The sequence below is a fragment of the Callorhinus ursinus genome, unplaced genomic scaffold (genome assembly GCF_003265705.2).
Source record: "Callorhinus ursinus isolate GAN/ISIS: 27379988/994484 unplaced genomic scaffold, GSC_fseal_2.0 scaffold10, whole genome shotgun sequence".
NCBI lineage: Eukaryota > Metazoa > Chordata > Mammalia > Carnivora > Otariidae > Callorhinus > Callorhinus ursinus.
This window is the reverse complement of record NW_027397072.1, coordinates 57,567,260-57,589,591: the sequence shown is the minus strand read 5'-3', so window position 1 is coordinate 57,589,591 and position 22,332 is coordinate 57,567,260. Positions and strand designations below refer to the sequence as shown.

General features: G+C 40.2%; 1 protein-coding gene across 3 annotated transcripts in view; it reads right to left on the bottom strand.

The window, feature by feature from the left end:
• The window catches only part of SERTAD2 (SERTA domain containing 2), a 113,055-nt gene that overhangs the window by 82,777 nt on the left and 7,946 nt on the right, over positions 1-22,332 (bottom strand). The window contains exons 2-3 of one of the 3 annotated variants that reach the window (XM_025868579.2): positions 13,267-13,304; positions 11,827-11,889 (exon numbers count right to left, since the gene is read on the bottom strand). The exons of 1 other annotated variant lie outside the window; for it this stretch is intronic. In XM_025868579.2, the coding sequence (XP_025724364.1) occupies positions 11,827-11,852 (26 nt within the window). In that variant the 5' untranslated portion in view covers positions 11,853-11,889; positions 13,267-13,304. The remainder of the gene's footprint in view (positions 1-11,826; positions 11,890-13,266; positions 13,305-22,332) is intronic. One more of the 3 variants, XM_025868580.2, reaches the window with a different exon arrangement.

Sequence of the window (22,332 nt, the reverse complement as noted above, 5' to 3'; positions counted from 1 at the left end):
CTTCCTATTTCTAAATAAAGTATTTCTCTGTGCTCATAAGTGGAAATGCACTCAGATTCTCCCAGAGTTCATTTTATCTGGGCCATTAGATAAAGAATGCCTGACAAAGGGAGAATGAGATTCAGGGAAGTGAGAGCTGCAGATGGCTTTCCAGAGAAGTCTTTCTACTGCCAGGTTTTTAGAAATAATTTGGGGGTGGGGGAGAATCAGCAGTTATGAGCAGGTTGCAACAGGAACACCTTATCTTAAACAGTTTTTTCCAATGATCAACACTCCATTTCAGGGGAAAAAATCTCGGGGAAAGAGAGGTAGTTTTCAAAAAATTTTTCCAGCTTTTTTCTGCACCTTTGCATCTTGAGGAATAACCTAAATAGTGGTTTGAAACGGGCCAACACAGATCTTGTGGACGTCGGGCAACCACAGGTCAAGTAAAAGAATTTCCTTTCCCCTGATCCAGTCGCCTCCCCTCCCATTTCCCATTCTATCCATGTCACTCCACCACCACTATCCACTGTCCACCACGCACTGTTCCCTTCCTCCTTTATACAGCCTCTTGTCTTCAGAAAAGATGTACGTCGTCCATGAAAACGCATCTGCTTCCAGTCCCCTGTCCTGAGTACCCTCAGGAAGATTCACCTTCCTTAAAAGATTGCTCTCTCCACATTACCCTCTGCTTCAAAAACCGCATAAACTTGCCAGATTCCTCAGCATAAACTTCAACTCTCTCCCTAGCTGGTCCATCTCTTGTTCCTATATATGCCTTGGCCTTTTCCATCTCTGCATCTTTGCTCACAACATTCCCTCTCTCTGAAATGCCTTTCCCTCTTCATCCTCACCGTCCAAAACCCGATCCCCATCCTTTAAGATTCAAGTTAAACTTCACTTCCTCTGAAAAGCCTTCCCCGCTAGTACTTGAGTGCTTTGTCCTTCCTCTGAGCTGTCACCCTAATTTATGCCTCTATTATGGCATTCATGGTATCTTGGACATTTTATAGTTATTTGTAAATAAACTTATTTCTCCACCTTAAAAGCAGTGACAGTAACCTCTTCTACACTCCTCCCGACCGCAGACTCAGCAAAGGACTAAGTTTTGGTGAAGTTCAGGCTGTCTGTGCACATTCCCATGTGCATGAGTGCACGCACACACGCATGTGTAAGAAGTTCCCACTTGTTTAGAACTTGGAATGGGCCGGTGTCCAGGCTAACCTTCACAAGTATACTTAACCCACACGTAGCTCAAGTGCTTCCACACCCAGGCTGCACATCAATTCCCGGAGCTGCTGCCGGGTCTCCCCCTGCTAAAGAGATTCAGATCTGAGGGACTGGGGCAAGACCCAAACATGGGTACTTTGCTGAAAGCTCTGTGACTGAATGTGCAGCCAGAGGGCAGATGTGGGGTCCTGGCAACAACGTGTATGTGGTTCAATAGGGAGGAGGAAAAGGAAGAATTCTCCCCCTTTTCTGGGGGAAGAAACCACCTAGTCCCATTTCTTAGTCTTCCTCTCCCCATTGCACAGAACCTTATGATGCCCTAAATCACCTGCGTTTTCCCACCTTGACCTGCCCCTTTCCCTAGCATCTCTAGGCTAGAAGTTCCTTCCTGTCCTACCCCTCTTGAAATGTCAGTTCCTCCAGGGAGTAGAGTTCAACTAGATATTTGCAATAAAGCACTGCCATAAAGATAATTTATGCCGTAGGGATCATTAATGAGCCTTTTAATTTTTTGCATTAAAGGATAAGAGCTACTATCGACTGAGAACCTACTACATCCTAGGCATGGGCCCATGTACCGTGGTGTATGTACACAAGTCTTAATTTCATCCTAGAGTAACCTTGGGAGGGAGTTACAATTATCCCTATTCACAGAAGACAAAATAGACTTGGCAGGTGAGGTCAAGCAACCTGCCCAAAGGTTACACAGCTGGGAAGTGATTAATGCCCAGTTTCAGGTCTGAAGTGTCAGACTCCAAACTCATGCTCTTACCCTCCTTGCTACATGTTAAAGAAGACCCCTGCTCCCCCACACTTGTTACTGTGTTCAGTGGCACTTGACGAGGATAAAGAAGAACTCTGGTAGCAAGCAAGAAGGTAGGAAACTGCCAGAAGCTGACCAGACTGGCTCTGTTCCTGGGGTCCACTCCCCTAGCCACTGCTTCCGTAATTTTCCCTCCTTCCTCACTCCCACCCTCAGATTCTATGAGTACGGACAGCGCCTTCCGTGGTGGCAGTACCTGGGCCTGGTTAGAAGGGGGAAACTGGGGCAAAGCAGCACCACTTGTGTGTAGGGTTGCTTATGACTAGACTGCCCTATTTGAGATGCATCAGTAAAAATGCAATTAGTAGATTCATTTCTTAGACTTCTGTTCTATCTCAATTGTGAAAGACTCAAATTAACACCTACATCTTAGAAATAATACCCTGGTAGGAGTTAATGAGAAAAATATGTATTGAATGTGGGTCCTTGTTGTGAAATACAAGGCCTATAATATCCAAAAATGTTTTTATTTATCCAGGGGCACTAACCCTTAACAATGGTAAATTTACTTCCAAAAAAAAAAAAAAAAAGATTAGCCTGGACAACCTATAAAAAGAGGCTTAAGTTATTTTCTGATTACCTCACTCTGTTGCCACAGACTCTTAGCCACCTTTGTGAATACTTCACATGTCCATTTAAATCCGAGCTCATTCCATGGGCACGCCATTCCACATACACCCCAAGTCCGGCACTCTTTGCCTAATCTGTGGCAACCACACTGGGATGATTCTGTTCCCTCAGTGCACACACTCTTGCACACACAAACCCAGTGGGTGAACCTCTGCCAAGGAACAAGGGGACAGTCCTGCTAGAAGATCAGGCACATCTGAAAGTTAATCAGTTTTCTCTGTGGTCCAGCTCCACCGCTCTGCAGTCATCCTGACAGCTAAAACACGGCCAATAAACACTCCTCTTGCTTATGGCGCAGGGATTCAGGCTGAATGCCATGATTAGCGGCCGAGAATGCACACCTCAACGGACTCGGTTTCTAACAGACAAAACTGAAATTATTTCAGTCTTTGTGGTTTTCTAAATGTTCTCATTCCAAGTCTCAGAACAGAAGGAAGCACAGGAGATGGTGCCGATGTACATACAGAACACTGACTGATGTTCCTGGTCAAGAGTGCAAGAGCCCGAGCTCAGCTTGCAGCAAGAGGGCCAAAGATGTAAACATAAAAGAGTCCACGGTGTGATGACTGTCTTGAATTCCTTACAATTCAACTAGCTTCGTGGGAAAAGCAAATTCTAGGAGTCAAGAAATCTAAACTCGTCCTGGCTTTGCTATAGAATTAGCTACTGATCTTTTCTGTGCCTCGGTTTCCTTACCTATGAAATACAAGTCTTAGTACCTCGATGGCCTTAGTTCCATGTCACAGAGATAAAATCTGACCACTAAGAATAGCATGACCATAAGTAAGATAATCCAGTAATGCTGAAATCTTATTACTACTTCTTATTTCATGTACAGTCACCAGAGTTTTATGATTTAATAGCAGCAGAAAGAGTTAGAAATGGTTTTAATCTCCACTTACTCAAGTCACTTTTCACTTTGTTCCCTTTCCAGAAAATAAGGATATAGGAACAGCTCTTACAGAAAGGTTCTTAAGTCTCAAATAACGAAGCACTATATAAAGTTTTGAACTAAAAAAGTTTCCTTGTCAAAATTTTTACTGTCTTGGCCAGGTCAGTAACTATGAGGAGGAAAACGCACTTGAAGTATTTGAATTCCTACCTCAACTGTGATAGAACCAAAGGAACCATGGCCCCAAAAGCAGAAAAGGTTGGACAAATACATCCTGCATCCAATACAAAGGGGGGAACACTGGAGGGTGGCTCCTCCCTTCTCAACACCTTATCTTGCTAAACCAGAGACTAGCAATACTAGCAAAAGTCAGAGAATTGGACTTTTAGGTAACAAACACAGAGAAAAGTGCATTAATATGAATGGACAGATCTGCATATTATAGAGCAACATCCCCACCCAGGTCAAGAAATAGAACATCGTCAGCATGCCAGAAGCACCCTCCCACCGGGTACCCCTCCTTGATCACATGCCCTCCCCCCACTCCTGCTGACACGCATGTCTCCTTGATGTCTCCTGGTGTATCCTGGGCACAAGAGCCGCGCCTTCTCCACGGCAGCAGTTCTCAAGCATGGTCCAGCGAACTCCTGGAGTGGAGAGGGGTCCCTTGACTACTACAAAACTGGAAAACTGGGATGGGTTCAAGATGACATGAACAAAGGCAGCAGTACCAAACTATACCAGCAATCACTGTATTCCTCACCTCTGCACACTAAATAAAACATGCCAGGTTCGCATTAAAATGTCCCCAGTGGAGCAGTCAAAATATTAATTTTATTCAATCTCTATCCTTGAGAACGTGCCTTTTTAATATTCTGTGACAAAAACAGGAGAGTCCACATAAAGCACTTCTGCAGTCTACCAAGGTTCAAAGGTCACCTGGAGAAAGGTGCTTGGGCAATTGTTTGCCTTCGCGCTGACAGAGGCTGCTTTTCTCATGGGACGCCATTTTTACTGAAGGAATGACAAACTATGGTTATTCAGACTCGAGTGTCTGGCAGACAAGTAAGCCTATCACTTCAGAAAAACAACTGACAGTTTTGGTGCCAGTGATAAAATTCGGGCTCTCAAGTGAAAATTAGAATTTTGGAAAACTTGTATCTGTCACCATGTGCTTGACAGCTTCCCCACACTTAAACACTTTTCCGATGAGATCAGTAGTGAAGTTAAAGAACGTGACATCTTAATGTTGTATAATGAAATGTGTCAACAATGAAAAGATCCACAAAAGTCAGTAAACCACTATTTTCCAAATAATCGATGTTTGGTGTTACAAAATCAAGCATGAGTAAAAATCTATGCAACATGCAAGATAAACTAAGGTCTTTTAATTAATAAATAATTACAAGTTTATTGACATGGTTTCAGGTTTCACACTGCCACCAAACTTTAAGAAACCACCATTTGTAGTTAGTTGGGCATCAAAGAAGAATATCTACAATTGTTTGGAAAGGTTATGAAAATACTCCTCCTTTTTCCAAGTACATATCTGTGCAAGGCCACATTTTCTTCATATACGTCAACCAAAACAACATGCCACAGCAGATGAACGTAAAAGTGCAGAGAGAGAATCCAGCTGTCTTCTGTTAAGCTAGACATTAAAGAGATTTGCAGAACTGTAAAACAATGCCACTCTTCTAATTTTTCTTGTTTTGGTAAAATTTAGTTATTTTTCATTTAAAATGTTATTTATGTTAACACGTAATGGGCTTTTCAATGAATAAACAAATATGTATTTTTTAAATTTCTCTGTTTTCTAATGTGGCAGATGATATCAATAGATATAATCCACATAAACAAAAGTTCTTTGAAGTCCTCCATAATTTGTAAAAGTATAAAGTAAGATCAAAAGGTTTGGGGAACTGCTGCTTGAAGGTATAATCTGGGAGTGAAACTGCTGGATCCTAGGATATCTTATCTTCAGCTTCACTAGATACCACCAGACTTTTTCCTAACATGGTTGTACCAATTTACACTCCCATGACAGCTCTTTGGATTGAGTATGAGTCCTTTGTCTGTTGTAGGTGTTCTAAATACTTTTCCCAATCTGTTTGTCCCATCTTTTTAGTGAACAGAAGTCGATCAACCGTAGTTGAACTTATCAATCTTTTCCTTTATGGTCAGTCCTTTCTGCGTCTTGTTTATGAAATCTCTCCATATTCCTAACTCTATATTCTCCAATACATTCTTCTAAACATTTTACTGCTTTGCCTTTCACAGTGAGCTTCATGGCACTGCACGCTTATCGGTCCTTTAGGACCTGTATGGGCTCGGGACTGTTTGCAGAAAGGAGCCCGACCAGTCCTCTCTGCGTTGCCACATCTCATTCAGGGGTCATTCTGTACGTACTACCGCTCTAAGTTTCCAACTGAATAGCTCAATTCAACTTAAGAGATGGAAGTCTGAGAATTCAAATGTTTCAGTAGAAGATAAAAAATAAAGAGACCTCCACTTTTCAACTGGCTCTTGGGTAAGTAAATACATCATCCATCTTTTTATAGTGTTACGGTGGTCAGCAAAGCTGCCTTTCATGTGCCACAGTGAAATATTCAAGGAAGTGGCGTTGATGTTTTAATAGAGAATTGAAAGCATTTGGGGACATTCTCTAGGTCCACAGATTTCACTATTTCTCAGCAAAAGATAAATCTAAAACAGAGTGAAGTGCAAGCATAGTGCTTGTTTCAGTTACTTTAATTTACAAAGGGCTGGGTGGTGGTTCCAGGATTCTTCAGTAGGAAAAGCACCATCCTATCCACTACAGGAATTGGAAAGGGCATTCATGTCACATATTTGTCACCCTGAGACTCCAGCATCTTTCTAAAATGTAAGTTACTTCTTCAACAAGACTCAATAAATATTCATGCCCAAGTATCTGTTTGCACATGAACTACCTGCTACTTTTAATGCCTAGCATAGTATTTTTTCAAACAGATCATTATCCACTAATGAGTCATGAAATCAATTAGGTGAATTATAATCAGTATTTTTTTTTTTAGTGAACTACAATGCAATGTTAATAGAAAATATCAGAATGCCTTAAACCATAGTGAGGGTGAATATTGCTTTGTGAATTTTTTTTCAGTTAAACATGTGTATATGTGTGCCTCAATGTAAAATGTATTTTTTACTGTGAGTTTCTGTCAAAACCCTTGAAAGACATTAGCCTGGCATGTTGTAGTGAGTACACATGCTGGAGAATTTTCTTCCCAACAATCATTTCTTATCTGGGGAAATACCCAGCCACCCACCCACTTCTAGTTGTGTGGGTAAATACATGTGTCCCCATGTTCCTACATGACCCCCACCTCCCTGATCCCTGCTGAGTGTTCCAGGAATGGACACGTGATCTATATTGATCTGATGAGCTCCCTATGATTTTTTTAACTTGGCCTCCAGAGAACTTTTCAGTGACAGAAGCTATAAAATAAACTGTGGTGGCCATGTTTCCAACTCTGTGGAAACATGGTCTGCCATGAGAAGGAATGAAATAAACATGCAGAAAGAGGTGAAAGAAGGAGAACTCTGGCCACGTTCAGGCCAACTGCAAGTCTATACTTCCCACAGTTTGGTGACCCAAGCCTTTCTTAGATTCTGTAAGTCAAGTCTCTGTTTTCTAAGTTACTTTGATAGGTTTCTGACACTTTCAGTCAAATAGGGAGACATGAAATGCCTATTCTCCTCAAGTGTTGGGGGCTGAAGTGATGAATTGAAAATTTAAATCCCAATGTATGATGACTTGGGTTCTTGCCCTAAAATCTATGGAAATCCCCCCACTCCACCATTTATCATCTAAGAGGGAAAATGCACAACTCATAAAAAGCTATAAATATAAAAAGGTTGTTACTGAAATTCACCTTTGGTCTTCACTACCAAAATGAAATAAAGAACACTTTGGCAAAAACTAATGATGTAATATATGGTGATTAACATAACAATAAAAAAATTTTTTAAAAAGAACACTTTGGGATAAACATGGTAAATGGAGGTTGGACCCTCAAAGCCTCTTGAGCAAAGTTCACATATGCACCATTTATAATATTTTGCCTCTTTCTTTGGCATGATTTGAAGCCTGTAGCATTACAGTAGAAAGGTACTGCACAGACCTCAGTCAATGGGATATCTGTTTATTTTTTAAAAGTTAATCCAGGGGCACCTGGGTGGCTCAGTCGGTTAAGCAGCTGCCTTCAGCTCAGGTCATGATCCCAGAGTCCTGGGACCGAGCCCCACGTTGGGCTCCCTGCTCAGTGGAGAGCCTGCTTCTCCCTTTCCTTCTGCCTGCCTCTCTGCCTACTCGTGCTCTCTCTCTCTCTCTGTCAAATAAATAAATAAAATCTTTTTTAAAAAAAAAGTTAATCAAAATCATTCCATCGAGTTCTTCGGCCCTGGAGACTAGAGGGAAGGCAGAATCGCCTGATTATACCCAAGTACTGCTGCTGAGTGTGATTCAAGGACTTGGAGGCAGAAATGTGAGAGAATGAAGAGAGAGACTGGCTGAAGAGCAAAACCTGGAGCTGACAGAGGTGAGTACGATCCAAGCCAAGAGACTGGGAAATTGAACGCAGCTTTTAAATTAAAGAGAAACTTCTCTTCCTCTAAGAATATAACATAGCTTCCCCCTATATCTGCTTTACTGGAGGCTAGTTTGCCCTTAAAATTTATAATCCAACTGCCTTTATGTGTACCTGAACATTTCATGCAGAATACTGCACAAACTGACCCATTTACACAATGCAGTTTGTTCAGCTTTGGAAATAGCTACTGAGAAAGACAAGTTTAATTCTGATGCAAGTAAGGTCTATAAAGGCATTCCATGAGTGTTTTTGTTGGCAAAGTAATCTCTTATATAATGGGACTTGTAATTATTCTGATCATTTTCTGCATTCCCTATCAATTCAGCTTGACTTGGAGATTGCCCAAATTATCAGAGGTTAAAAAATGTTCTCCAGGTTCTCAGCTGAACAGCACTCATGGAGGGCTAGCAAGTGTGTGACATGCTCGCCATCAGCTTTTGAAAATGTATGCCAAGGAATTAAAAGTTATCAGCAGAGCTTTTATAACAAGGCACAATAATATATGATGTTCTCAGTCAAACCTGTAGGGACAACACCTACAGAAAAATCTGGTGCCAACAATCTCAATTTCATTTGCTTTTTTTTTTTTAAGATTTTTTATTTATTCATTTGGGAGAGAGAGAGCAAATGAGAGCACGAGCAAGGGGAAGGGCCAGAGAGGGAGAAGCAGGCTCCCCGCTGAGCAGGAGCCCGATGAGGGGCTAGATCCCAAGACCCTGCAATCATGACCTAAGCCAAAGGCAGATGCTTAACCGACTGAGTCAGCCAGGTGCCCCTCTTTTGCTTTTAATTTACTTTTCATCTTTATACTTAGCTTCTCAGGGACAAGGAGCATTTTTCTGAAACGTTCCAAAGTGGTCACAATTGTCATTTTTTTCATACAGATAGAAGGTTATATAAAAAAGAACTTCCTCATAAATGTTTCCAGAAGACTGAGGCCAAATCTGGGTTATCCATGAATTTATCTGTGACAGTCCTACTCTTTTAAATGTTTGAACACTCAGCGTGGGGTGCACCTTACCTTGGATGAAGCCTCCCCCACTAGATCCCACACTCCTGTAGGTCTGGGTCCAGCACAGGGCTCTGCACAGGGCAGACACTCAGGAATGTCTGCTGGAAGCTCAAGTCAAATTAGCTCCTAGGATGGGAACTGCAGCCTCTGCATAGGGAAAAGTGTGTGTGTGTGTGTGTGTGTGTGTGTGTGTGTGTGTGTGTGTGTGTGTGTACATATATATATTTATGAAAAATGGAGGGGAGGAGAGGCAGAGGGAGAGGGAGAAAGAGAATCTCAAGCAGACTCCCCGCTGAGCACAGAGCCCCACATGGGGCTCAATCTCACAACCTTGAGATCCTGAGCTGAGCTGAAATCAAGAGACAGATGCTTAACTGAGTCACTCAGGCGCCCCAGGGAGGTATACTTTTTAAAAGAAAGAGCACATTCGTCTGCATCTGGGGAATGAGCCCTAAGACTAGTCTCTGCAATTAACTGAAGTTTCACTCTCCTTATGGAAATGCTTTACTCTAGATTTTTTTAAAAGTATATTAAAACTGAACGGTCCCTAAGGTTCATGCTGCACTACCATTCTAAGTAAGAAATAACAAGACTCCTCTTTTTTTATTGGAGTATTAACTTCAAAGTCAATCAAGAAGTTCCCCTTTGAGGGTCTATGTGCTCTTACTCTCGGCAACATGAACTCGGTTACTAATCTGGATTTGCTGGCTGTGGTTTTCTGCGTAGCTACGAGAGTGAGAGATGGGGAAGACCACGGAGCTGGGTGTTATCAAAAGCGCTTGGTTCTGGCTTAGTGAAGGGAATACCGGAGCAAGAGGTCAAAAGACAGAGTCCAGTCTCAGCTCTACTGCTTGCGCTCCTAGGTGCCGAGAGCAAGCCGTAAACGTTGAGTGAGAAGTCCGCTCCTCATTCAGAAGGGGGAAGAGCACTAGCTCATGAGGTGGCTGGAGGTTGGGGAACAGGACCACGCCCCCGAGAGGGCTTCCAAACTGCAACGCACCATCTACCTGGTGTCATTACTTGTAACAAATCTGCCCAAAACCTGTTTTCAACAAACTCTGAAATGTCAAAATAAGAAAGCTAATGCTTTTATGAAGGGTCAAAATGAAACTTCTCCTTTGTTCTCTGCTCGTATCAGATCCCCCGTGAAACAGACAGCAAGAGCATGACTTAGGAGTTACAATCTAAGCCCAACCTGGCTCTCCCGTGGCTCCACCACCGACTTCACTTGTCTAACATCTGTCCCCTGCCCTTCCTACTCCTTGTTTACCATTACAAACAGCTTCTTGCAGTGATGAGAAACTCTGCTGCTGTTAAATGATAAACTGAGACACTTGAGGCATAGCTGTCTGAACCTCGAGCCAGGCTGGGCAGACCCCCTGCAGCCGTTCCTGTAAGCCGTGGGTGCGGGCTTCCCCAGGCAGGGCTGGGGAAGCCCGCGCCGGTGCCACACTGCACGGGGCCGCTCACTGCAAAGGCGGCGCAGCAGACCCAGACGGCCCGACGTCACTGCACAGCAGGAGTGAGTGGCTCCGACTGGAAGCCGGTATGGACTCCTCATTCTTGGTTGGTGAAACGGGAATCACTTGCGTTCTTTGTAAAAGCAGATTTTATGTACTTCCTCTCTATTCCTTCAGCCTGCTGGCATTTTAAAAGCTGGCACTATCATCTTTTAAAGGCAAGATTCTTTTTTTCCCCATTTGACAAGACAAAATGCAAAATCAACAGCTCTTTTGGTTCATTTTAAGTTATACAATAAAATACATTTCCTTCACCACAAATGCACTTTCTCCCCCCCCTTGGGTATATTTTAGTCAGCTACTGTATAGATGTTAGCTTATTGAGGTTGCCAACACAGTTAACTTCTGATTCTCACAGCTTCACTTAAAATTCATTTTTGAGTGCCTACTGTGTTCCAAAGTGCAGTGTTAGATAGCAGCTTTTTAAAAAACTGCATTTGCCTTTTTAATACATAGAGTTTTAGCCATTTTTCTCTCAGGGCTAAGCTAAAATCGACATCAATTTGCATTCTCTAAACCTGCACCTCAGAATCAGGGGAGCTGGCTCAAGATGGGGCAGTCCGCAGAGAAGTTAAAGTACAAGTAATTTCTTGTGGATAGTCTACACATATTTAAACACCCTCCCTCCCTATTCTTAATGTCACACTGAAAAACCAACTCAAAGTCACGAACAGAAAACCAAGGGTTATCTACGAACCTAAAGTATTCCCAGGCCATATATGTAACTATAAATCATGAAAGGTAAAATTCTTCTTCTTCACTTTTTGCAACTGCCTGAAAATACACTAGAAGTGGGCACGTGAGAAAGACAACTATTTTACATAACACATAAATAACATTTTTACCAGTGGCTCAACTCTCCTCTCCTTTGCAATAAAAATCTGACTTCTGACTAATAGAACAGTTCTTTCATGTTGGTTTTGTCTCTTCCAGTTAACATCACAAAAGAACTGTAATCATTCATTCTCTCAATTTTATGTCGCTTTCAGAGGCCAAATGAAAAACAGGATCATCTTGTTAATAAATCTTTCCAGTTATGCTGGGGAGTGTAGACTTACACTAGATTTTTCAAAAGGATCTCTCTCTGAGGCAAGGGAGCAGGTTACCTTAGTGTCAGAGTCCCCAAATGCATCAAGACTATATCTGATTTTAATGCACAGATGTCTTCACTGGAAAAAAAGAAAAACCTCATAAATCATCATCTCCACACGTTTTAGAAGGGAGCGGAAGTAACAGAATACAACAGTTAACAATTACTAAAGAAGTTACTTAAAATAGTGGAAAGAGAGACAAAACCGTGCTTAGAAGGCCTGAATATCAGTCATTCCACCACTTGCTCACTTTTTAATTCTCTGGACTTTTCAGTTGGCTCATTTCTAAAACAGGAATAGTCCAGCTCTCCCGCTTATCACACAGATTTCTTGTTAGGATTCTATGTGCAAATTCAAGGATAAATACTTTACAGACTGTTTTAAAGGGCTATCCAGTATTCCTGACATTAACAAATTTCCCTGCATTGCATTTGCTCAAGTGTGCTGAAGGTGACCGAAGCCAGTGACAGGCCTTCAACAGTCCTGCCAATTGAGAATCTCTAAAGTGGGTCCACTATCACCGCTGCGTGGGGTGACGTCAGGCTGTTGTTTACAGGAGAAGAAAGGCTGCCAATTTCCACTGAGCAGAAGACTGCAGTGGCCAGCCTCCTTCAGCTGCTTGTGAGCAAGAATGGACTCTTTATGTGTGGCATGTGTATACATGCAAAAGTTCATGTGGGGCCGGGGGTGTGGGGGAGACACACCAAGACACGAAAACAGCTTTGTATATGTGCACCAGCACACACTTTGGGTCTTATGTTTTCACTAAGACAACTAATCAGAATTGATCAAAATGCAACTTTCACTTTTGTCACTCTGAAGAAAAAAAGAAATGGCCCTCCCAGAAACTTCACTGTTTGATTTTTTTTAAAGTATTTTTAAAGCAGAACAGTCAATTCTTCTAGTTTTAACAGACTCCTCAAGTTCAACAAACATTCACTAACAAAATTATGGAGGATATATTTCAAAGCAAAAAATATATTCAGATTGCAGTAACCAAGTTTTAGAGAAATGGAGTGACTGGAGTTGCTTCCTCCTATAAGTTCAGGAGGAGCTTTTCGGAGTGGCTGGAGTTGCTTCCTCCTATAAGCTCAGGAAGTACTCAAGTATTAACATATACCAACTGAATCCACTTTGGGGAGATATTTTGTTAAGTCTATTACTATAAAGGGAAAAAAAAGTCTGGCTTATTAACATATGCCCATTCATGAAATTTCCTGGCAGAAAGCAACTTTATATTAAATTAAATTTAGAAGGGCAAAAGAAAATAGGGACTGCATTCATTATATTCTTTCTTCAACTATCCATCACCTTCTGGGATGGCAGTCAAATCAGGAATAATATGGCAACAGATCATGTTTATAACTGGCACTGAAACTTTATTTCAGACAATAAATCTAGTATATATCTTAACATATGAACACTGAAGAAGAGACGTGGGAAATATTTTGGTACCTGAAGATGTATTTTCTTTGGTCCTGCTGTGAGCATAGCTGAAAAGAAGAGAAACTACGGCTCAGTAACAAATGAAGTGGAGGACGAATTCTGAGTTCTATTTTTGGCTCTGCTGCCGATTAACGTATAATGCTAGGTCAAATACCTAGCCAAGGCGAGCCTTAGTCTCAGTATCTGAGAAATGGGGATGATAATAGCAAAGATTTGTTTCCAATTTTTAGGAAAACATAAGAGAAAAGAAGTTAACTCGCTAAGTCTTGTGGTCTTGTGTAACATTACAATACACTACAGGAACTAGAAAATAATAGAAACGCGGTCTGGGAATCCAGCCTGATATTGGCCAACTCCTTTGAGAGTTGGGGAGGAAAACGTGCTAAACAAGTAGGAAGTGTTATTAGCACTTCTTTCATTTTATAGTTAGACATAACAGTAGCATGAAAAATATGGCACCAGTTCAACTTTTTCAGGGCCAGTTCCAGCAAGTAACATTGGCCACATCTTCCTAAACACACCAAGAAACCTGAAAGGCCATCCCAGGGCTCCTCCTTAACATGGAATGAGTTTAAAAAAAAAAAAGGATGCCAGAAAACCCTGTAGAAAAATATAGAAGTAGGTTTAGATTATACTTGAAAACAGCTGTTACCGGCTTCATTCCTTCATGTGGTGAAGAATACCTGAACACACAAGTCAATGATGATGCAAAACAATGATAAAATGGTGGCACACAGGAACATTAATGGTCTGACAGTCACAGATGTTTTACAATTACAAGTATTTTATTGGCTGAACAGAGCAGTGATTACAGCAGAGCTTCAAACATCCTGAACCAGGACAAAGTTCATGAACTTTATTTTTAAAAGAAATAAAACTGCATATAAAGTAATGCAGTCCACTGATAAGGCAACCAGCAAGAGGAATAGTAAGAGAAACCAAATTGATAGTCATCCTCATACTTAATGTTTTCCCCTATCCAACCAACTTAAAACTCTAAAATCAACTATTTGGGATTTATTTTTGTTGTCTGGCCATCAAATTGACAGGATCACTATAAAGCACACTGAGAAAATAGGGCATAAGAAGAGTAGACAGTTATAACTGAGTTTCTACTTGACACGTCATGCTCTAACTGCTACAGTCCAGTATACCAAAACATCATCCATTGTGTGGTACACTATTTAGAAAAGTCATAACAGACATGCTTGCTGTGCATCTGCTTCATAAACTGCCTCGCTGGGAGTACGAAGAGTTCCAAGGACTCAATACACTAATGCTTGCAGGTGACTACTGAATCATTCCAACTTGGAAGACACACCTAATAAAAGAAAACTCAGTTCCACCTCAGGAACTGATGGAACAGGACAGAACTTCTCTTTGCCAACAATTTCTCGCTAGTTATAAATATGTCTCTTTTCTTCTCGTCACATAATGGTGCACTGAGTTTGTACTAATACCTGCATCCAATATTCAAAAGTTAAAGAATAAGTATTCCAAAGTGCATCTCATTTTATATTCCTCAGGTAAGAAGCAGGGATACTGCTAGCTGGAACGTCAACCACTTGGACCAAAAACCAAATGGAAAGCTTTCAAAAAGAGTAATTCTCACACCAACTATGCCTACAAGTGTACGAATGCCTAATAGAAGATGAAGCAGGGGTGCCTGGGTGGCTCAGTCGTTAAGCGTCTGCCTTCGGCTCAGGTCATGATCCCAGGGTCCTGGGATCGAGGCCTGCATCAGGCTCCCCACTCCGCAGGAAGTCTGCTTCTCCCTTTCCCACCCTCTTTCCCCGGCTTGTGTTCCCTTTCTCGCTCTCTGTCAAAATAAATAAATAAAATCTTCAAAAAAAAAAAAAAGATGAAGCAGAATAAGCAAGCAAAAGGCTTCCACTTTATTTTAGGAAATGGCAAATCCATTTCTTAAAAAAACACCTTCTTACTCATCAATTATTCAAAAATAAAAGTCACAGTTTCTGCAAAGGAAGTGAAACCTAGGTCACCAGAACAGCTGCCAGAGGCTGTAAGAAATGATGAGTAGATCACACAGACGAACAAAAAGCAGTGGCAACGAGCACCTCTCCTCCATCACCCCCAACATTGATTCTTTGTCCATCTCCCTGTCTAGTCATCACATGAGAGCAAAACACACACACAGACCCACAAAAAAAGAGTGGTCAAATGCCTTTATGTCTCTACTGATGATCCTAAATTAGCCCAAATAGAAAATGCTTCAGTTGTCATAATACTGCTCTTACGGTGCATAAGTACTGCAAAGAACAAAACCAAAAATGCATGACCCATGTCTGTGTAGCACACTCACCACTTGGTAGTCACTATGTTAGTGATAACATGTGACAGGAGCCACAGTGTAACTTGACCATGCCGAGAAGACAGGAGCGTCCCTGTACTACCAGGTTTTCATGCTCAGCTGGGAGAAAGACAGGCTGCACCACCAGCAGAGTCCATGACTTGGTTCACAATAAATCTAAATGTATGGCTAATTACAGACAAATTTTCTGACAAGTTTTTCAAACATAACACAATTCCAATACTCTCAAATGACCCTTTGCTTTTGTCCAGCTACAATTTTTTAAAAATCACTTCTCAAAACTCAGGTTGACCATAAGTATCCCCAAATACTTCCTGACTCAATCACACAGCATATAGTTAAAGATGTATAAACTGAATGGCACAATGCTCAATATAGCAAAACAGACTCATAGCCCTAAAATTTTCCATGGCACTGGGTCTTCCAGAAATAATAACAAAAATTATTCTCCAAGTATAATCTCTTTTCCAAACAATTTTTAAAAGCCACTGTAAATATATTATTGTCAGCTGGTCAAAAATTTTTCATTGATCATGCTGTGATTTTCAGTCAAAATAAGAACTCCATATGTAAAGTGAAAACAATAAATGATCTGGGACAAAAGCAGTGTACCCTCAGAATCTATTCCATACAACTTTAGACCCCCACACATAAGAAGCTCGAAGACAGAATACAGAAATGATGGAATCAAGAAAAAAACAAAGAAAGCTCTGGCAATTACTCTATCATTAAAGTCCTGGGTAAAAGAAGCAATTAATGCATTGCTCTCCAACCCACTATCACTTAGATTTGTGTTCCATTCTCTCAAGAAGCACAGTTGAAACATTTCTCAGTAGGGAGTTATAAAAGTTGAGTCAATCTCAAATGCTTAGCCTTGATTGTTTTTTACGTGCCTGACTGTCTGAAGACAGGAATACATGCCGATCCAACTACTAATCCCGGCAATTAGTATGGCCAACGGTATAGCTATGAACAAATGTTTCCTATGTATGACTCCTCAGATCACGGCAAAGCCAGCCTTACTCTAGTTAGGAAATTAAATTTTAGTTTCAGCTTTTGGATCTCGATCTTTGCTTTCTTTTCATTTTTTTTTTAACACTGGGTAGTGGAAATAAAAATAAAATCTGGAATTAGATGGGAAACAACAGCCATTTCACTTTTCATTTTAGCCTTTGAGCTACCGGTAGCAAACCTTAACTAAACAGTAAAAGCATTCGTTACACAGCAAAGGGAATCCTGTCCACAAGACTTTCCGGCAAGGTACTAAAATTAAAAATCTGCCCAAACAAAACCAACTTTCGTAAGTTACAATCACATGTCACCCTTTTTTTAAAGAAACCAATAGCAGTTTAAGGAAATGCAATAGAAATTTCAAACTTTTTTTTCCAAAACTCTAGCACTTTTAACTAAAGTTATAGCCACAGGATCCCTTATCTGGCTTCTTTAATAAAATAATTTATTTCAGAGTTCTGCTTTGATTGTGCTGCTTCATAATTAAACATTTATAGAACCTTCATTTGAGATGTATAAAAAGCAACAACACACACTTAAATAGTTCCTTTAAAAAATATCCCTCTGGGGGTGCTGGGGTGGCATAGTTAGCTGGGCGTCTGACTCTTGGTTTTCACTCAGGTTGTGTTCTAGGGTCGTGGGATTGAGCCCCACTTTGGGCATGCATTCAGCGCAGAGTCTGCTTGGAGTTCTCTCTCCCTCTCCCTCTGCCCCTCCCACCCTCACACATGTGCTCTCCTTCTCTCTCTGAAATAAATACATCAATCAATCAATCAATCAATAAAAATAGAAAATATCCCTCTGGCTGAAATGATTCATGGCAGCAGAAGGTTTGAATTATGGATGGAACCACTCAAAATCTGACCATTTTCAGTATTCACAGAGCCAACTAGATCAACAGATGCCTCATCCACAAAATTAAAGACAAAGTAAAAAAACTGTAATGGAAAAAAGATGAGCCAAGGTTCAGCATCTTCCAGGTCAGGAGAGACACCGGGCTTGTCACCATTCTTCAATTTTCTCGCCATGGAGGTCAGCAGGAATTCAATATTTTACTTGAGGGGTCAAGAAGGAGCAATAACTTCCCTTTAAGAGTGATCCCATCGTTTAGGAAGAAAATTAAAAAATAAGGTGATGATCTTCCCGTGTGATTGGGTTATAATAATTTTGCAGAACTTCATAGGTGTATCAGAAGTGCTTTAGAAATTCCATAGAGAGAAAAATATGACAATCCTTCTCTACATATTTTGAAAAGGGCATGCCTGAACAAAGACCCTCCAGTGTTCACACATATTGGAAAACACCATTTTGGAAGATGACTTTCTCACGGTGGGTGAAAGAAGGTTCAAGACCAAACAATCAAAAAAAAAAAAGATTTGCTGGTAAACAAGACACAATTCTTTTTAGAAAGTAGGTTCTGAAGAAGTCAGAGTTGCTAAACTATGATGATAAGCCTAGATTTTCCCAAAGTATCAAAGATCTGGTCTATCCTGGACAAATCAGATACTATGTTTCAAATATAGCATTTTATTTTGCTGACTTTTTCACAGGTCATGGTGCATTTATTTTAATAAAAGGGGAAAATCTATCTCAACTGTGTTGTTTTTACAGACAGTGACATTAAAGAGATTTTTGCTCACATTTGATCCAGATCTTGATAAATACATACCCACCGTTGACAGTTTCCTTTCCCTGGCTCTGCAATAATATAAAGTGAAGTTGAAATATATAAGGAAAAATAAGATGGGTCAAAATAGGTTAATGGAGGGTATGGGACCAATCTGCAAAGTTCAGATAAAATGTTTTGCCTTACATACTGAGGTGGGAGGACACGCAAGGACCAGTTAAGGAAGAGTCACTTACTCTGTGCTTACTAGTATGTAGTGTGGCAGTGTCAAAGGGAGACAGAATTTTTTATAAGATGAACAGGAGAGAAATAAAATAGGAATTAGCATTATTGAACATCAGCTTTGTGATTGTTGCTTTACTTATTTTATGTCAGTTGATAATCACAGAAGTAGACATCATTGTTCCTATTTTACAGCAAAGAAAACTGAGGCTCGGAGGAGTAATGAACACTGTTAGTGGTATACCTCACATCCGTTCCTCCCTTCTTCTCCCTAAGAAAACCCCAACCCAAGTCACTGGTCCAGAAGTGGGCAGAGATGTCCAATCAGACAGAAAGACGGACAGCCCACACCTGTGGGGAGGTTTCTGACTTCCTCTGAATCCCATAATATATGGATGGGAACCAGCTTGAGGAAGGAGCCCAAAATAAAGTTGGAGCTGATAAGAAGTCTGGCACAGCAGGAAGATGCTAAGAACCTAAACTACAGAACTGACCAACCACGGAGCCTGTCCTACCTCTGGATTTCTTGTGAAATAATATATATCCTGATCACTCCAGTGAGCCTGAAGGTAGTTTCTGACAGCGTCCTAACTGATATAAGAATTTTATTTCTCCAAGGTCACCTGCAGTAAATGGCAGAAAAAGTGTTTGAACAAACATCATTCTGGCTTGAGATTGGGCTTTTTCCACTAAACCGCACTGTGGCATGAACTCTGATAAGTGTTTTTTCTCATGACATGATCATGCGATGTGAGAGCTAGGAAGGATCTTACCTCACCATACATTAGGAAAATGCATTTACCTCATCAAAATGTTTTAAGCAAACACAGAGGAGAAACGTATCACTAGCAAGAATTCCCAGAATTTCATATTCTGAAGAACTTCTCTTTCATTTGCATTTAATTTTTAGTAGAATATGAATTCATATGCCTTTAATAAATGGAACTGAGCTCTTAAAGAGCATTCTAAGTTATTATTAATTTTCTTAGGTGTGATAATGGTATTGTGGTTATGTAGGAGAATGTCTTTATTCCCAGAAGATGCATACTGAAGCATTTAATGGCAAAGAATCATGATGTCTGAAACTTATTTTCACCTGGTACAATAAAGTATGTATGTAGAGAAAAAAAGGGAGAGTGAGCCATAAAGCAAACACAGCAAAAGGTTAATAGGTTAATAATTACTGAGTCTAGGTAGAGAGAATATGGGTGTTTGTTGACTTATTCTTCCAAGTTCTCTACATGTTTGAAAGTTTTGCAGTAGAAAGTTTGAGTGTGGGGGAATATGGTGTGGGAAATAGTATGGATGTACACTGGAATAATCTGGGGACTTAAAAAAAAAAAATACTTAAATGAGGGCCTCACCCCGGGGTTGTGGCCTAGGCACAGGTAATCCTAATGTGTATCATTGGTATGGTAGAAAGAGCCTAAACTTTGAAGTCACAACTCTAATAGTCCCAATCCTGTTAAGACAACTCTGAAAATTTTTCTAGACTATTTTTTATTCATGAAAAATCGCCAGTGTTTTAAACTTAAGCGTTAATCCAACAATAAAGAAATTTCCCTGAAACATACACTGAGTGACATAAGGAATATTCAGTTAATAGTAAACCATCACTAACCCTTCTGTGCTGTGCTCAAGACCATGGGGCATGAAGAGTGGAGCAGACTTAGTTCTTCCTAAACAAATCTACTCATAAAGTCTATGGTTTCACATGCCAAAATTTAGTTTATAAAAATGAAAAAAAAGAACAATATTTAAGAGGAAGCATTAAGCTATTTAACCTCTTTTAAGAAAAAGGTCTTACCAAAATCATGTTCTTTACTCCAGGCCAAAAATGAGTCATAATCTGTTAAACTATAAGGAAAGGAGGATTTCTTGAAAAATACACAACTCCAATTCTCTACGTTCAAATGTGTGCAATTTACTTAAAGATACTCCAGTGAGTCTTACATATGCAAAAAAGCTCTCTAAGGTCCCATATCTAAATTTCAGCTGGCACATAGGCCTCCTTAGTTCTATTTGTCTTTCTTAAAATATATGTGTCTGGGGTATGGGATAGAGATGAATAAATGGTAGATAAAATAGAGAAATAAAAAAACAAATGACAAACTTTAAAAATATAATTCTTATAATAGGGATTTTATCTTGAAAATATACCTTATGACTTAAGTGCCTTTTAAAAAAGTTTTATTGATATACAATAAATGCACAGATTTAAAATGTGTAATCTGGTAAATTGTGACATATGTATATATCCCTGAAACCATCATAGCAATCAAGATAATGAACATAACTATCCTAGGCAGCCTTTCCAATCAAAGAGATGTGTGATGGTTCCTGCCCAGATCTAGTTTTCAGGAAAATAAATTTTTTTTCCTTTAAAGATTTTATTTATTTTTATTTGTCAGAGAGAGAGAGAGAGAGCACAAGCAGGGGGAGCGGCAGGCAGAGGGAGAAGTAGGCTCCCTGCTCAGCCTATGTGGGGCTCAATCCCAGGACCCTGGGATCATGACCTGAGCCGCAGGCAGATGCTTAACCAACTGAGCCACCCAGGTGTCCCTAGGAAAAGAAATTCTTGATAGAAATTGTTATTTAAAATAACAACAATAACAACAATAAAGAAATCTATACACAAGTGTCCAAATACTTTCACCAACAGATAAAATATACATTGATGTTTTGGATTTTTTTTCCCTCTAATTTATTTTAAGAGACGAGCATTTGATGTATTATTCTATCTTAGATTTAGGTCCAAATAAACAAACAAGTGTATTCTAAAAACAAAGAAATTCTTAATATTTTCAAATACCCAGGGAAATGAAAACAAAAGCCACAGGCACACAGCATTATGTTTGAGAATTTAAATACACACATGTATCAAGAATTTTGGCTAATTCTGAAGCAAAACAATTTAGAAAGATTACATCTACATATTATAGCAATACATACAGACTTCCTAAATTTGGCATATTAGGCCCAGAGCATGCCTATGTCACAGGCAGGGCTGCTCCAGGCAAAACTAAGGAAGAAAGTGTATCTCCAGTAACCGACAAAAGCCTCAGTCTACCCTTCTTTCTTCCCCTCTCAGTGTTGCTTCCGCTTTTCAGGAAACTCCCCTTGTTTACAGGGCCCTCATTAATATATCAGTCTTCCTAAACCTATGGAAGAATTTTTGGCCTCAAGAACCTAAACCATATCCATGGTGTCTATATATATTCCATTCTCAGGTACAGTTTCTGCTTCCCACAGGCATTGCTAGTGAATCAAAGAAATGGCTAGGATGTGGGCTCTGTTCCCTCTCCTTTCCCTTCCTTGCTGAGCAGTTGCTGTAGCTAGAAAGGGGACTGCACTACCCTTAGGGGCCTAAGGCACAATGAAAGCCTGCTAATCATCTTTGCCCCAACTGAACAGGAAAGATGGAGTCCCATGAAGGCCAGCCAGGGCCTCCAGAAGGCAAGTCCATTGGACCTAGGACTCAGCTTATTATTGCGGCCCACAGGAGACTTCCCATCAACCTACATCCCATATTGCCTAATACAAGAGAGTTAATGTTCATGTGGGAATCTTTTGTCTCCCCAAATGGACTGTGAACACCATTATGAACAGGTGCCATGTCTTATTAGTCTCTGATACCCCCAAGCACTTGGGACATGTATCAAATATTCACAAATAAAAATTTAAAAATTATATGATATATCATATTAATGCTATTTGTACTGCAAAAACACTTAGATATATCTAATGTCTGAGGTGGAAATGTATACTAAGGGTTTTATTTGTTTCTTTAAGAAATTACATGGTTTTAACAATCATGGAAACAAAAAATTAGTTCTTTACGTACACTAGACAGAGCAAACTTAAGACTTTCTTGTTAATTGTG